The sequence below is a fragment of the Orycteropus afer genome, unplaced genomic scaffold, assembly GCF_000298275.1.
Source record: "Orycteropus afer afer isolate SDZICR_OR568_19922 unplaced genomic scaffold, OryAfe1.0 scaffold00069, whole genome shotgun sequence".
NCBI lineage: Eukaryota > Metazoa > Chordata > Mammalia > Tubulidentata > Orycteropodidae > Orycteropus > Orycteropus afer.
This window is the reverse complement of record NW_006921656.1, coordinates 1,567,743-1,582,694: the sequence shown is the minus strand read 5'-3', so window position 1 is coordinate 1,582,694 and position 14,952 is coordinate 1,567,743. Positions and strand designations below refer to the sequence as shown.

At 53.9% G+C, this 14,952-nt stretch overlaps 1 protein-coding gene across 1 annotated transcript in view; it reads left to right on the top strand.

Moving 5' to 3' along the window:
* DENND3 (DENN domain containing 3) overlaps positions 1-14,358 on the top strand; it is a 65,575-nt gene extending 51,217 nt beyond the window's left edge. Inside the window, exons 20-25 of the mRNA XM_007940567.1 lie at positions 2,934-3,073; positions 7,209-7,369; positions 8,383-8,516; positions 13,171-13,289; positions 13,845-13,982; positions 14,158-14,358. Of these exons, the coding sequence (XP_007938758.1) occupies positions 2,934-3,073; positions 7,209-7,369; positions 8,383-8,516; positions 13,171-13,289; positions 13,845-13,982; positions 14,158-14,358 (893 nt within the window). The remainder of the gene's footprint in view (positions 1-2,933; positions 3,074-7,208; positions 7,370-8,382; positions 8,517-13,170; positions 13,290-13,844; positions 13,983-14,157) is intronic.
* Positions 14,359-14,952: the final 594 nt, after the last annotated feature.

Below are 14,952 nucleotides of genomic sequence, written 5' to 3'. Positions count from 1 at the left end.
CACCCCGTCCCTGTGCCCTGCCCCCTCCCTGTGACACCCGGTCCCTGTGCCCCCCCCTCCCCGTGACACCCGGTCCCTGTGCCCTCCTCTCTACACTACTGGCTGCCCCTCTGGTGTCTCATGGCTGGTTGAGCTCAGGGCTGCATCTCCCCGGGGCAGGTGTCCTGCATGTAGGTCTTTGTACTGTTGGGCTCAGAGCCAAGCCATGGAAGTGAGTCCACCTCTAGGCCTGCAGGGTAACTCGGGGCCGTAGTCTCGGGGGTTCCACCAGGCTCTAGCCAACCAGTAATTCTGGTCATTCTTGTGTTTTTGAATTTTGTTCTACACTTCTCCTCCCACTCTATCCAGAATCTCGTTTTGATACCTTTCTGAGTGGTTGGCATCGTAGCCGGGCACCAGCTAGGTCTGCTCTTGGGTCATGAAGGCTGGGGTCTTCATGGCCCACTTTCCTTGGACTGTTTCCAAGTGATCTTGATTTTCTTCACTCTTCTTTGCTCCAGATGAGAGGAGACCAGTAGTTCCATCTTAGATGGCAGCTTGAAAGCTTTTAAGACCCTAGTCGCTAGTCACTGAGGTAGGATGTAGAACGAGATTTTTATGTCCTGTGCTATGGCACTTGAGCCTGATGTCTCCCGAGACAACGCTCCTAAGCCTGGTGACTCTCCCTCTCAAGGTGTTGGGTTGTCTCCGAGAAGTTACTCCAACCACGGCCCTGTCACTTCTGTGCTGTATGTGGCTATGTTTGTGGCACAGGTGCATGTGTAAGACTGTCTCCAGCCCCATCTGTCCTCGGTTTTGGGTACAATCCTGTTCTCCTGCCCCCACCTGACCTTCCCACCCACCTGGCAGTGTTTGCTGCCGCTGGTCATGCGGAATGGCTTCGGCCTGTAACTTCCACCCCTCAGGTTTGCACCGCACTTTCCAGTTTGTGAAGCGCGCACACTCACAGGATTTCACGGTGACGTTGTCCAGCCCCATCCTGTTGTCCCTGGGGTGGAACTGTTTCCCTCAAATGTGTTTTCTCAGGAACCGCAGACACCCATGGGGCCTGGTCTGCTCTGTGTGGCTGGGCATTCTCCCTCCTGTACTGAAGTTTTCTAGCTCCTACAAGTTAGGGTGATGGGAGGAGAGAGAAATCCATGTGCATGGTGACTAAGTGCCAACAAAGGTCCCTGCTGTGCTGGACGTTGGTAACTGGCGAAAACACTCTACTTCTGACTGGTGCACTACTGTGGCCGGGGGTCCCACCGAAGGTTTGATCCTGAAGGAAAACAGTGGCACTTAATTCTAGACAGGAAAAGAATTTCAAGTGCAGTGACTTGGTTTACACTTCATCTGTTTCCCAACTAATTAGCAGTAAGCTTGTTTGGTATGACTGATGAAAGGAGCCCTGGTGACGCAGCGGTGAAAGCACTCATTGGCTAACTCAAAGGTCATCGCTTCGAGCCCACCAGCCACTTGGTGGGAGAAAGATGAGGCCGTCTGCTTACATAAAGGTTTTTTACCTTGGAAACTCTGTGGGCAGTTCCACTCTGCCCTCCGGGGGTGCTGTGGGTCCAAGTCGACTCCACAGCAATGGGGGTGGTTTGGTTTTGCATCAGCAATGAACTCTCTTCTCTCCTGCCCTCTTCGTGTGTTGTGACTTTCCTGTTGTCTGACAAGTTGCAGACATGGAGGTTTGCACTCCAGGCAGAAAGAGAAAGGCTCTGTAGGGAGACTATCTGCCTGTAAGAGTTTGGCTCTGTTCACTGAACACAAGAAATCCAGCAAAGCAGGACATCAGTTTGGGGTGAGGCGAGGGTGTGGTCACTGGACACTTCCCCGAGGGCCCTAACAAGGCTCTGGGCTTGCTTCCCTAGATTGCTTGCTTTTTTAGGGGATTAGGTTTTTAAATTCTTTTCGAAAATGTATTCATTCTGCTGAGAATGTGTGCAACAGAACACAGACCAACTGGGCCCTTCCCCCACGTTCAGTGGCACGGACAACATCCTGAGGCGTGCACCCAGGCTCACCTCCTTTGCTGACTTGTTCCTCCCCCCGACACGCACTCGCTGCCCCCTGGGGTGCCGTCCAGTCTTTCAAGCTGCTGTTGTCAGCTGGATCCCATGCAGACAGGTCTTCAGAGCACACAAGGCTCAAGGCAGGCCTCCTTCACTAATGAAGCTGAATTGCTGTCCAGTTTTAAGAGGACTTCAGGAGGTATTTTTGGTTTAAGGTTTCAAGATTATCTTGGGGTAACAGTTTCAGGGGTTCAGCCAGCCTCTGTGGCTCCGGAAAGTCTAGAGTCCATGAGAATTTGAAATTCTGTCCTATATTTCCCCCCTTTTGATCAGGATTCTTCTATACAATCTGTGATCAAAATGTTCAGTAATGGTGGCCGAGCACCATCCAGCTCTGGTCTCCTGGCAGAAGAGGCCATTGTTCACAGTAGTTCACTGTATTTCTTAACATCACAGACCAAGATTTTTCTGCATCATGGCATCTGAATAAGCAGATGCAAGTGACTGCCTTCCTATTTGTCCTGAAAACTGGCCTCTGAACTTCCGATCGGGAGGGACTAGGTAACTCAAGGCAACTGGCTGGATGGAGAGAAGTGGATTCCGGCCCAGACAGTCCCATAATGAGCTCGATGAATGGACTGAATGGTCCATTTGGAAGACAGAGCTTTGGGCTGCCTCAAAGCAAGCGAATCCAGGCCCGGGTCTGTGTTGTCATGGCTGCTTCTGGGTCTGTCTGAGTGGCTGTGTGACTGAGGCAGCTCAGGGACCGACTGGGAGCACCATGGTGGCAGGCCGGGGTCTGGTTCTGTCCACACGTGTCTCCAGCACCTGACACGGGGCCTGATGCTGAGTAGCACCCAGTCCCTGCGCCTCAGCCCACTGACAAGCAGAAAGGTTCCCCTTCAAACGTTTTTGGGTTGCTTTCTTCTTCAGGGCATCTGGACCCAGCAGAGAAAGTGGCAGATGCTCGCCCCAAATTATGGTGTGCTTTACGCGAGGCCAAGGTGACCGTGTTCGACGCCTCCTCGTGGACCATTCACCAGCACTGCTTCCGCGTGGGTGCTTCGAAACTGGTGAGTGCCCAGGGGGCCGCCCGGCCCTCCACGTCCAGAGCCCCCAGAGCACGCTGTGACTTCTGCAAAGTGAGCCTGCCAGCGCACACAGCGGGACACACGGCGCCCACAGCAGCACGCGGTTTCTGCACATGGCTCTCCTCACTCCTTCAATTAGCGTGTGTTCCATCCTCTCCCTCGTCTGTCCCCTCCCTCCCTTCTTCGTTAACTCAGAGAAAAACCAAACTGGCTGGTTAGTGCTGGTAAAAGGTGATGCCTGTTTTTAGTCAGCTGCTCTCTTCAGATTTCCCGTTGCCTCTATGTCCTCCTCCTTTGGCGTCTGACTCCGTGACTCCAGCGTTACTGTCACATCTGTGCTCGCCTGGCCAGTGGGCTTTGCCCTGCTCAGCACCCATGCAGGGAGAAGCCACCGTCCCAGGGTCCGACCTGGGCGAGCCCTGTGCTGCACTGCCTGTCACCAGATATAGCTAACGATGTTTTCACGTTTAATGTGAAAGCATCGGCCAGAGGGAGTTTACACTCAAAGTTTTAGGCGTTACTCTGTGTGGCCTTTTCTCATTGGCTCTGCTTCTCCTCTTAGTTTTTGTTGTTAAGAACACACACAACAAAACACACAGTTCAGCAGTTCCTACGCGTGTGATTCCGTGACGGGGATTCGATTCTGCGAGCTGGGCAGCCGTCCTCCCCCCGTCTGAGTCATTCCTCTCCGTTAACGTAAACTCCACGTCCCCTTCTTTCAAGGTGCTGCTGTCAGTTTGGTCGCATGCAGACAGTTCTTAAAAAGCGCAGTGCTCAAGGCAGGCCTTTGAACTAGTTAAGCTCAACTAGTGTTTGGTTTTAAGAAGACTTCAGGAGATGTTTTTGGTTTAAGGTGTAAGGATTATCTCAGGCCAGGAGTTTCAGGGGCTCAGCCCCCCTCTGTGGCTCCAGAAAGTCCACGAGAATTTGAAATTCTGTTCTGTATTTTTGTTTCCCTTTTAATCAAGATTCTTCTGTGGAATCCTTGATCAAAATGCCCAGTACTGGTAGCTGGGCACCACCCAGTTCTTGTGGTCTCAAGGTTAGCCACACATCCACCTCCTCTTCCTATTCGTGACCCTCCTTCTTCCTCCATTGCTCCAGGCAAACAGTGACCAGCTGCCAAGCCTTGGGTGGCTGCTTGCAAGCTTTTAAGACCCACATTATTAGGCCAGTTAACTGGGATGTCCCATGAAACCATGACCCTAAAGCTCCAAACCAAGAAAGCAAATCCCATGAGGTGTTTGGTTATTGTACATGGCAGCTTAGGCAGCAACTTTTTTTTTTTTGGTTGTTACCATCAATATGTCTACCATACGACTCCTGCCAATTCAACTTTTCAAAGGTGTACAACTTACTGACCACAATTCCAGTCATCAGCTGTGCCACCCAACCCTTCATCACTGTGGTTTTTTCATCACCATTAGTCCTCCTTGCCCCCTCCTTCCAGCCCTGGCAACCACTAATTAACTTTGGTCTCTAAACATTTGCCTTCTCATGTAAGTGAGGTCAGACAGCATTTGTCCCTTTGTGATTGGCTCGTTCCGCTCAGCATGTCTTCAGGCTCCATCCTACTGTGGTACACATCAAGACTCAACTTCCTCTACTGGTGGGTTGTGTTCTGTTGTGTGGATGGACCACACTTTGTTTATCTGTTTGGGCATTAGGTTCTTCCCATTGCTGGGCTGTGAAGAGCGGTGCAGTGAACGTGTGTCCGAGTCTCCTGGAGGCTCTGCTTTCAGGTTTTTGGGTATGTAGCTAGGAGTGGAATTGCTGGCCCACATGGTAGTTTCTGTTTTCAGTTTTTGGAGACCCTGCGACACTATCTTCCACGGCAGCTGTGCCATCTTGTATTCCCGTCAGCAATGAGTAAGGGCTCCAGTCTTCCCACCTCCTCCCCGACACTTGTTACTTTCTGTTTTTAATTTTAGCCATCCTGGTGGGAGTGAATGGTGTCCAACTGTGATTGTGATTTGCGTCTCTCCTGGCTAATGATGCTAAGCATCTTCTCATATGTCTGGTGGTCACTGAATGTCCCCTTTGGTGAAATAACTACTCAAGTCCTTTGACCGTTTTGATTGGGTTATCTGTCTTCTTGTTATTAAGTTCCTGAAGTCTTTGAATACATTTTAAGGATTAGATTCCTGTGAATTCAGTAAAGAGTTATGGATGAATTATGGTTTCTGAAGATAGCCTCTCAGTTCATAGCTTGCCATTTCACTTTTTTTTTGTAATCTAATCTCTTTTGATGAACCAGTTTTTAATTTTTATGAGATCTCATGTATTTACTTTGTCTTTTGCCGTCTGTGTTTGTGTTGTTCGAGAATCTACTGCTGAAAGCCAGGCCTGACGGTGTCACCTTGCTTGCTCTAAGAATCTTACGGTGTCCGTTCTCCGACTGTTTGCTAGAACGCCCCGGTGAAGCCATCTGGGCCAGGACTTTTTTGGGTTGGGAGCTTTTGGGCACTGGTTCAGCCTCTTCACTCCTTACAGGTCTGTGGAGACGTTTTGTTTCCTCTGGAGGCGGTCCGACTGGCCCGTGTGCTTGTGCGAATGTGTCCATTTCATCTAGGTTACCCGGGAAGTTGTTCATCATCTTCAGTCATAGTCTATTTGTGTGGGGTGTGATGGCCCCTCCTTCATTTGTTAATTTGGTGATCAGTGTCTTTTTTTTGTCAATCCAGTCAAGGATCTATCCATTTCAATGGCTCTGTTATGTCACCTAAAAATACTGTGACATTAGGGACACGGCATGCTTTTCCACACTGCTGTGAAACAGAGGCTGTGAATCAGATACGTGTGGCTGTGGTGGGGTAGGGAATCCCTCTTAAATGCCTGGGGCCAACTTTACCCGTCAGCAAGACAGTTAGAAACAGTGAAATCTTTTCCCCATTTATTCAAATAATGACTCTCCAGTGACAGGTTCACAGCCCGTGATACAGTTGATCAGAGCATTCACATAAGGCCGGTGACACCTCCTTTCAACCAGCCCCCAAATACCCAAGAAGGACACATTTAGTTCTTAGTCTAAATTTAAAGGAGCTCTGGTGGTGTAGTGCCTGCGGCACTTGACTGCTAACCAAAAGGCTGGTGGTTCAAACCCACCAGCCACTCCTTGGAAGGAAGGTTGGGCAATCTACTTCCGTAAGGAGGGGTTGCTATGAGTCGGGTTTGACTTGACGGCAGTGAGTGTTTTTTTGAGGTTTTTGTTAGTTCTAGTTACATGGACCTTTTTACAGCACATACAAACATGTATGTAGCAATCTCGTATGCCCACCTTACCTGTGGTCATGGGTGATTCCCTTTGGCCTAGACACACCTGATCATTCAGCCTGTCTACCCACCTATCTACCTGTAGATTAATGTGTGTTATCACTGGGGCTTTTAAAATGAGTAATTCTGAAATTAGCAACTCACCACCCTTTTCTAAATTATGGGGATAATTTTTGGTAAAATCAAACTGATCAATTTTCACAAAATTTTCTTCCTGACCTAAAGATAAGTAGCAATTAGCCACCATGAGAAATGACTTCCCTCGTATTACAGGGAAACCCGTGGGGGCCGGCGCTCAACGGATGGCCTGGTTCTTCCCGGTCTCGCGAGTTGTCCGCCTTTCCTGGCCACAGTCTGACCCCCTTTCCGTTAGTGGGAAGTACTTGAGTTTCCTTGTCTGCAGGTTCCTACCTCACACAGGTTCTGGCTTTCATACCTCTCCAGTGTTCATCCGACCCTCACTCTCTGAGATCAAGCTGTATCTGAAGCCCTGAGACGTTTCCACTCGCATCAGTAAAAGGTTGCGTCTGTCCTGGACGGAGACAGGAAGATGATCCTAACAGGAAATGAGGTGGCTGGCTGCCTTTGGCCGACGCCAGCTCGGGGCGTTAGGTGAGGGTGACGCAGCGTACACGCTCCGACACGTGTGTCCTGAGACACAAAGCCCAAGGCACCTGTATTTATCTGTGTGGCTTTATAGCAATGCCCTTCATTTCCGGTTGCAGGAACTCAGGAATGTGCACTGGCTCTTGGCTCTGCTGCACCGAGCTCTGGGACCTCTCTCTCCAGCCCCCAAGCGTTGCCCGTTGTTAACACGTTCTGACGTTTCTCTGGCCTCCGCTAGAACTGCATGGTGATGGCCGAGCAGAGCCAGGTGTGGATTGGCTCCGAGGACTCCGTCATCTACATCATCAACGCCCACAGCATGTCCTGCAACAAGCAGCTGACAGACCACCGCGCCAGTGTCGTGGACCTCATGGCACAGGACGGAGGCAAGGCTCCCAGGTACCCGGTGGGCCCTCGCACGGCGAGGCTGTGGGGCTGGGCTCACAGATGCCAGTGGTGCGTGTGGTCCGCTCCTGTGCACCGACTGCCGCCCTGTAGGCCCAGCTCTGGGGCGGGCTCGGCCTTCACTGTGGACGTGACAGGTGGGGGCCTGTCACTAAAGGGCTTGGCCCCTCCAGGGGAGAGGTGGACTGTTGTGTTGTTTTTCCAGTGGCGTCAGCAATCTGGTTGGTGTGAGAGCCGACTGGTCACGCTGGCCCCGTTTCTGTCAGGCTGCTGGGCTCCCTCCTGCCCTGCCCACCCCGCCCGTGAGCCAGCAGCCTGCAAACTGGCCACAGGACACGCCCCTCCCCGCAGGCTGCCGTAGTCAGCGCTGGAAAGCTCTGTTAGCGCTGCCTCTCTCCTACACTTCCTGCAGGTTGTGGTTTTGAATCCCATTCCTTTCGACAGCCGTTCTGAAGGCACTAAGCCGGGCTCTCCAGCCTTGCCCCATGACACAGGCCAGCGGGCTGGAGGGTCCCCCAAAGGCGAGAACTAAAGCGGCTGCGGTGGAGCGCACCCTGGCCCGTGGTGACCCCGTGTTGGGAGCTGGGCTCCGTGAGCCTCTCGGGGCTGGCTCTTCAGAGGCATATTCCCAGGGCTTCCTTCCAAGGCAGCTCTGGGCGCCTTGAACTCACCCTTTCTGTCAGCTGCTGAGCACGTGAACTGTGGGCACTGCCCACTGATGGGAACACTCCCTGATAGAGCTGTGCTTGCCCTTCCTGGGTTCCCACCCCCAGTCCCGTCCTGCCTGGGTCACGCCCCGGGTCCAGCTTCCACGCTGGGTCCATGAGGCACATCCAGCACCCTGCAGGCCCGCCCTCTGGTGACACACCTGTCTCCCTGCAGTGAAGGCCTGCTCTCCTCCATTAATGGGGCCTCCATGTGGTTCACCTCCACGCACTCTCCTGGATTAAATGTCACCATGTTGTCTCGGGCCACAGTTAACTGTGTGTGTGTGCTCACACCTCCAGTGTGGTGTACTCGTGTAGCCAGGACGGGACGGTGTTGGCGTGGGACGTGAGCACGCTGCGTATCACCAGCAGATTCCAGCTGCCGGGCCGAACCCTGACGTCCGCCAGACTCCACCGAGGCCGCCTGTGGTGCTGTAAGTCCCTGGCCTCTCCTGGCCACAGCAGGGGGTGGCCTGGCTCCCTGCTGAGGGAGAGAAGCCTCCATGTCTCGGTGGCCCAGGGCCGCTGAGACAAAACGCCACAGGGCGGCTGGCTTTACTGTCTGTGGGGCACAGGCTGGCTCCTCACTGAGGGTGAGCGGCTCAGTGTCCGTGACGGACCCACTGTGAGGCAGGTGGCTTTCCTGTCTCCCTGTCTGGCCGCTGGGAGGCCTGTTGGGCTGTGTCCAGGGTTATGTTCTCAGGCTGCCCCTGGGTGTTCCCTGGCTTCTATACGGGCCCTCAGATGGTGCCCTCATGGCTCAAAGGGCACTGGGCCTGGGACCATCATATCTGATATCACTTAACAGATAGCATCCTCAGAGAAAACCCGATTTCCCTGAACAAGGGCCTGTCCTCTGGCACAGGGCTGGGATGTGAACATGTCCTTCTTGGGGACAGAGTCCACTCATTATGCTGAATGAGCACTGAAAGCCTGCTGTCCTCAGTCGTACACAGTCCCGGCTCCTATTGTGAAACTCCGGTTCCTTTTCTGTCCCTGGCACGCTTCTGGTGCTCAAATTTGTGGCTCATGCAGGGCCCCTGCTCCTTCTCGCCACCTTGCATGTGCTAGGGCGCCCTTCCCTGGGGGTAAACCTGGCTCAGATGTCTCCTAAGGCATCATTGCCCTGGAGCCCTGCCACTCACACTGGGGACTGGGTGAGGCGTGTCCCCCCTGCTGTCCCTGCACACACTGAAGTATGTCTAAGGCCCTGGCTGGGGACCTAGGTGTGGCGGAGACACAGGCACTCTGCCTGGTCACTGCTCCGGTCCTGAACATCTCAGCTGACGTGGTCCACACTTTGGAGTCATCCCAGGACTGTGCCAGATAGCTTGGGTCATGGGTGTGAATACAGTGTCCAACTGAAGACATTTTGTATACGCTGAAATGCACAAGACAGATGGGGACAGCTTGCTTTGATACAGGAGGATCCCCCATTCCTGGTGTCCTGGGAGACTGAAGCCACAGACGGTATTGAACTTTCTCAGGTCTGAACCCACAAGCTGCTCTGGGGAGAAAGACCTGGTGGCCTGCCCCCACAAAGACTACAGCCTGTGGGGCAGGCCGACTGTGGGAGCATGTGAAGAACTGTTTTGTGCTGTGGGCATTTGATGCAGTTCAGTGGGAGGCCATCTGGTTCTGGAGTTGTCTTCGTGGGAAGATGTATGTGCATTTCAACTTCACAGAGGACTAGACATATCTTTAATAGTTCTGTGTCAATTTCAGAATGTTGTGTGTCTCAGGGCATTTAATGTAAGATGTCAAATTTGCTGACACCCAGTTGTACTTTGAGCCCTTTGCTGTCTGCAGATCTGTAGTGATGTCTCCTCTTTCATCTCCGATGACGGCAATGTGTGTTCTGTCTCAGTCTTGCTGAACGTTCGTCGATTCTATTGAATCTTTTCAAGGGAACCTTGGGTTTGCCGGTTTCTCCTGGGCCTGGCTCCGTTTCACTGACCTCTGTCTTCACTGTTTCCCTTAATCCTCTCTTTGGGTCACATCTGCTCGTCTTTTTCCAGTCTCTTCAGCTGATGGTCATGCAGTCTCTCCAGGCTAACGCTCCTTCGTCTCTTTGCTCTGGGGTCAACATCATCACAACAGTGTCCTGTGGCTTGTGTCTGCACAGTGTATTCTTGCCACCCTGTCTTTGTCATCACCGTGTGTCTGTCAGTGACAGCTGAATGAAATGTGAGCTCATGGGTGGGATCCCAGGCAGAGAGGACAGCTGGGAAGGGACACTGTTAGGGCCCCTGCAGCTGGTGTGGTCAGAGATCTTAGATGACAGATGGCATCAGTATTTTACCAGTGTTCCATGTCTTGGCTCTGTTACTGGGATTGTAGCGATGTAAGAAAACACCCTGGCTTATAGGAGATGCACACCAGAACTCAGCGGGACATGGGCATGACATTTGCAATTTTCTCTCAGGTAGTTTAGCAAAAAGTCGTACAGACAGACAGACAGAAGGAACAGATGGTAGCACCAGTGGGTCACGATGTTCTTGCAATTGTTCTGTCAGAAATTATACCAAAATTCAAGTTACTTAAATATTATTTCTTCTGTAAACAGCTATAGTTGGAACTTGGCTTTTCAAAAAAAAAATACAACCAAGCTTTCTGATCTCTGCCTTCTTGTTGGCATGTCGGTGCAGGTTTCCGTTGACCGCTTTATTGCAGTGTAATTCACACACCACGGTTTAAAGGCCACAGTTCAGTGGCGTTGAGTCTGTCTGCCATCACCACAGTCAACATGAGCACATTTTAATTACCTCAGAGCAAGTCCCTGCACCCACTTACGTTGTCTGTCACTCGGCCTTGCCTGTGGTCTGTGAATCCAGGGCTCCGCCTGGTCCACACAAGCGTGGTTGTGCACTTTGTGGTTCTTTGTGCCTGGCTTTTCACTTGACATCATTGTTTTGGCCCTAGTGCTGCTCTAACAAACATACCACAGATGGGATGGCTTTAGCAAACAGGAGTTGGTTCTCTTACAGTTTGGGAGGCTGGAAGTCCGAGTTCAAAGTGCCAAGCTTTAGGGGCTGTTGAAAGCCCCTCGACCTTGGGTTTCAGTTCTCCCTGTTGCTCCTGGCCCACTGGAGGCTTTCTCCACTCGCTGCTGGCTGCTGAGGCTGACAAACTCAAGGTCAACAAGTAAAAAGGCACAGTCTCGATATTAACAAATCACACGGCAGGCCATTGATTCAAGTCCATTAAGAGTCCCAAGATGGGCAGACAACATGGCAGGCTGCTGAACAATTCAGCCAAATGCAGGATCCAGATGTGCCCCAAAGCTCAAGGCCGTTCTCAAAGCTTCTCCTTATACACTGGAGGCAGACCGTAGCCCTAAGGCAGCCACTCAGCTGCTCCAGTAGGTTCCACCATGGAGTTGATGACCAGCCTCATCAAGGGGAGTCACTACCTCCAGCTGCCCAGCCGCTCACCCAGGCCCAGCCAGGTTGACACATGACCTTAACCACCACAGTCATGTCGTCAAGGTTGCGGCATGAATCAGTACTCGCTTCCTTCTTACTGCCTAGGAATACTGCGTCATGTGGGCGTGCCCTTGTTTAACTGTTCATCTGCTGATGGAGATTTTGGCTGTTTCTTCTGGTGGTTGTCAAAAGTGCTGCTAGAAGCTGACAAGGGACAAGGTTGTAGTCACTTCTTGGCCCAGCTATCCAGAGGAAGTGAGTAGTTGGACCTGGCGGCTCGGGACCATACTTGCAGGGAACATCAAGCTCAGTTGGCATAACATACTACACAAAACATTGTTCCACCTTCTACTTTGGTGAGTAGTGACTGGGATCTTAAAAGCTTGCAAGCAGCCATCTAGATGCAACAATGGGTCTCTCCTCATCCAGAGCAAAGAAGAATGAAGAAAACCAAAGACACTTGGAAATAATTAGTCCAAGGGACTGGCACACCATGTGATCCTCAGCCTGTATGACTCTGAGACCAGAAGAACTAGATGGTGCCCAGCTACCACTGTCAACCACTCAGAGGGGGTCTATGTAGGAGAGCCTGGGTAGACTGGGAGAACAATGTGGAACAAAACTCAAAATCATTTAAAAAAGGGGAGGGGCGGACCAGGTTTGCTGGTCTGATAGAGCCTGGTGCAACCCCTGAGACTATGGCCGCTAGCTGCCCTTCAGGTCTGGAATTGAACCCACTCCTGTGGCTTCCAGCCAAACAAAAGACAGGCATATGAGCTGAACATTTACATTAGTTAGATAGACTCCTTGGAGACAACAATCATGGGAGAAAGAAGGGCTGTGTATTCACAGGGAGACAGCTCAGGGGGCAGGAGTGCATGGAGGGAAGGACACAGGGAAGAGGGAACTATGGGGAGGAGGTGGGAGGGCAGTTCCGCTGTGTCCTCTAGGGGCACCATGAGTTGGAATTGACTCCATGGCAGTGGGCTCTCTGGGTATGGCTCTTATGAGGTCCCTGGGTGAACACAGCCAACTGCTGACTGAGAGGCTGCAGTCCGCCCGTGGTGCCTCCGGGCAAAGCCTGGCTGTCTGCTTCCACAAACGCTGCCACTGAAATTCCCACAGACACAGTTCCCTGCAACACGGGGGCCGCCGTCAGCCAGGGCTGGTTTACGGTGTGGAGACACTGCTAGTGTGTGGAAAGACACTTCCCTGTACTGAATGATAGCTACAGGCCCAGAGAAGCCCTCAAACCAACACAGACACGTGGCCCACGGCTCCATTGTTCACTGCTATCACCAGCAAGGTTAGGGTTCACTGTGGCTTCAAGTAACAGGACACCTGCCACATTGCAGGAAGGACTCAGACAGCCGCTGTGTCTTCTCGCCACCTGCAACAAAAGCCTCAGGAAAGAAGGTGGATTCCAGCTGCTGCTTCACCAGTGGAAGCGGGCCCCACTAGCAGTCCCAATGCGGCTAGAAGGCCGGACTCTGGCCAGGCCTGTGCTCAAGACATGGGTGGCCCAATACTGCCCCAACCAGCTGTGGGAGGGGTGGGCAGTGCCCAGCACAGTGCCTGTGTGCCACACTTCCTCATTTCTCAGCTGTTCATCTGGCGAGTCTCGACTCCACCTGCCTGCTGCTCAGTCTGCCTCTGCCTGCAGGTACAGGTGACAGCATCGTGGTGGTGACGACCGCTGGGCTTCCTTGTCAAGAACTGAAAATCGAAGAGAGTTTGCAGGGTATGAGCACCTCCATCCTGGGCTTCCAGCTGGTCCCTGAGGTACTGACCTGGGTGGAGACCGGGGCACGGCGTGGTCCCTGAGGTACTGCTGAGCAGTGGCCTCTGTGGGCCGGCCTGGGGACGGTGCTGGGTGCATCGGGGTCCCGTGCGGGCCGGCCTGGGGACGGTGCTGGGTGCATCGGGGTCCCGTGCGGGCCGGCCTGGGGACGGTGCTGGGTGCATCGGGGTCCCGTGTGGGCCGGCCTGGGGACGGTGCTGGGTGCATCGGGGTCCCGTGTGGGCTGGCCTGGGGACGGTGCTGGGTGCATCGGGGTCCCGTGTGGGCCGGCCTGGGGACGGTGCTGGGTGTCTTGGGGGTCCCGTGTGGGCCGGCCTGGGGACAGTGCTGGGTGCATTGGGGTCCCGTGTGGGCTGGGCTGGGCACAGTGCTGGGTGTCTTGGGGGTCCCGTATGAGCCGGCCTGGGCACAGTGCTGGGTGCATCGGGGTCCCGTGTGGGCTGGGCTGGGCAGTGCTGGGCACGGCAGGGTCTCTGAGGTGTAGCTGAGTGGTGGCCCACGCGGACGCTCAATGTGTCATGCCCTCTCCATTTCAGCGGGAGCAGCTGTGGGCTGCTCCTGCGGGGTACAGTGTGGTGTACATCTGGAGCCTGCAGGACCTCGCCCAGCCTCCCCAGAGGATTCCCCTGCCGGACTGCGTTGAGATCAGCTGCATGATCAGGGTCAAAAGGCAGGTGAGGCGTGAGGGGCCTCTGCCGCCCCGCATAGGCTCCCCCCGTGTCCCGAGTTGGGAATGGGCAGAGCTTGGCACTGGGTCTCCGTGTGTGCCTGAATGTGACGAGGTCCCAGCCGGGCAGGCTGCCCAGGCCGCGTGGCTGACGGAGCTCCTTCTCTGACTCTCCCTGGCAGATCTGGGTGGGGGGCAGGGGGCTGTCGCAGGGACAACCCAAAGGGGAAATCTACGTGATTGATGCTGAGCGGGAGACCGTGGACAAGGAGCTGGTGGCCCACACGGACACAGTGACAACGCTCTGTTCGGCTGAAGACCGCTACGTGCTGAGCGGCTCCGGCAGGGAGGACGGCAGGATCGCCATCTGGAAAGTCGAGTGACGAGGGTAAAGCTGCCCCCAGTGGGTTCTGGGTGTGAGGCCTTCGAGGTGCCCACTGGCTGGCGCGTGCCCAGGAACACAGCTCTGAGGACCAGCTCAGCCTCAGGGCCGGGGCAGGTGACACTTGCTGGGCCGGTGGGGGGTGTCCACACGTGGGCCCTACCTGCTGTCATGAACCGACGACCACAGTCGTTCTCTGGACCTCTCCCCTCCCAGATTCAGGTGTCCTGGGGACGTCGCACGTTGGGGTGCTTTGCTGCCAGCCGCCAGGTCCTGAGGTCTAGACAGTTCGGGATGAACGGCCAGGGAAGAGAACAGAGGCAGGATGTGGGTCCTGCTCCACGGTGACCTGCATTCCTCACACCGACTGTCTTTTCTTTGCCTTCACAACCACAGACAAAGCACCAAGTTCCTGCTGCTGTGTGCATCATGGGGACCCAGGGACCCCACAGCCTGATGGGGATTCCTTGTCTGCTGCGGGCCTTCCACAAAGTGGGAAGGGGCATCTTGGGACCACTGTGGGGTGGAGCAGGCTCGTGTCTGTCTCCTCTGGGAGCGTGTGCCCATGGCCGCCCAGATGGAGGGGACCGTCAGG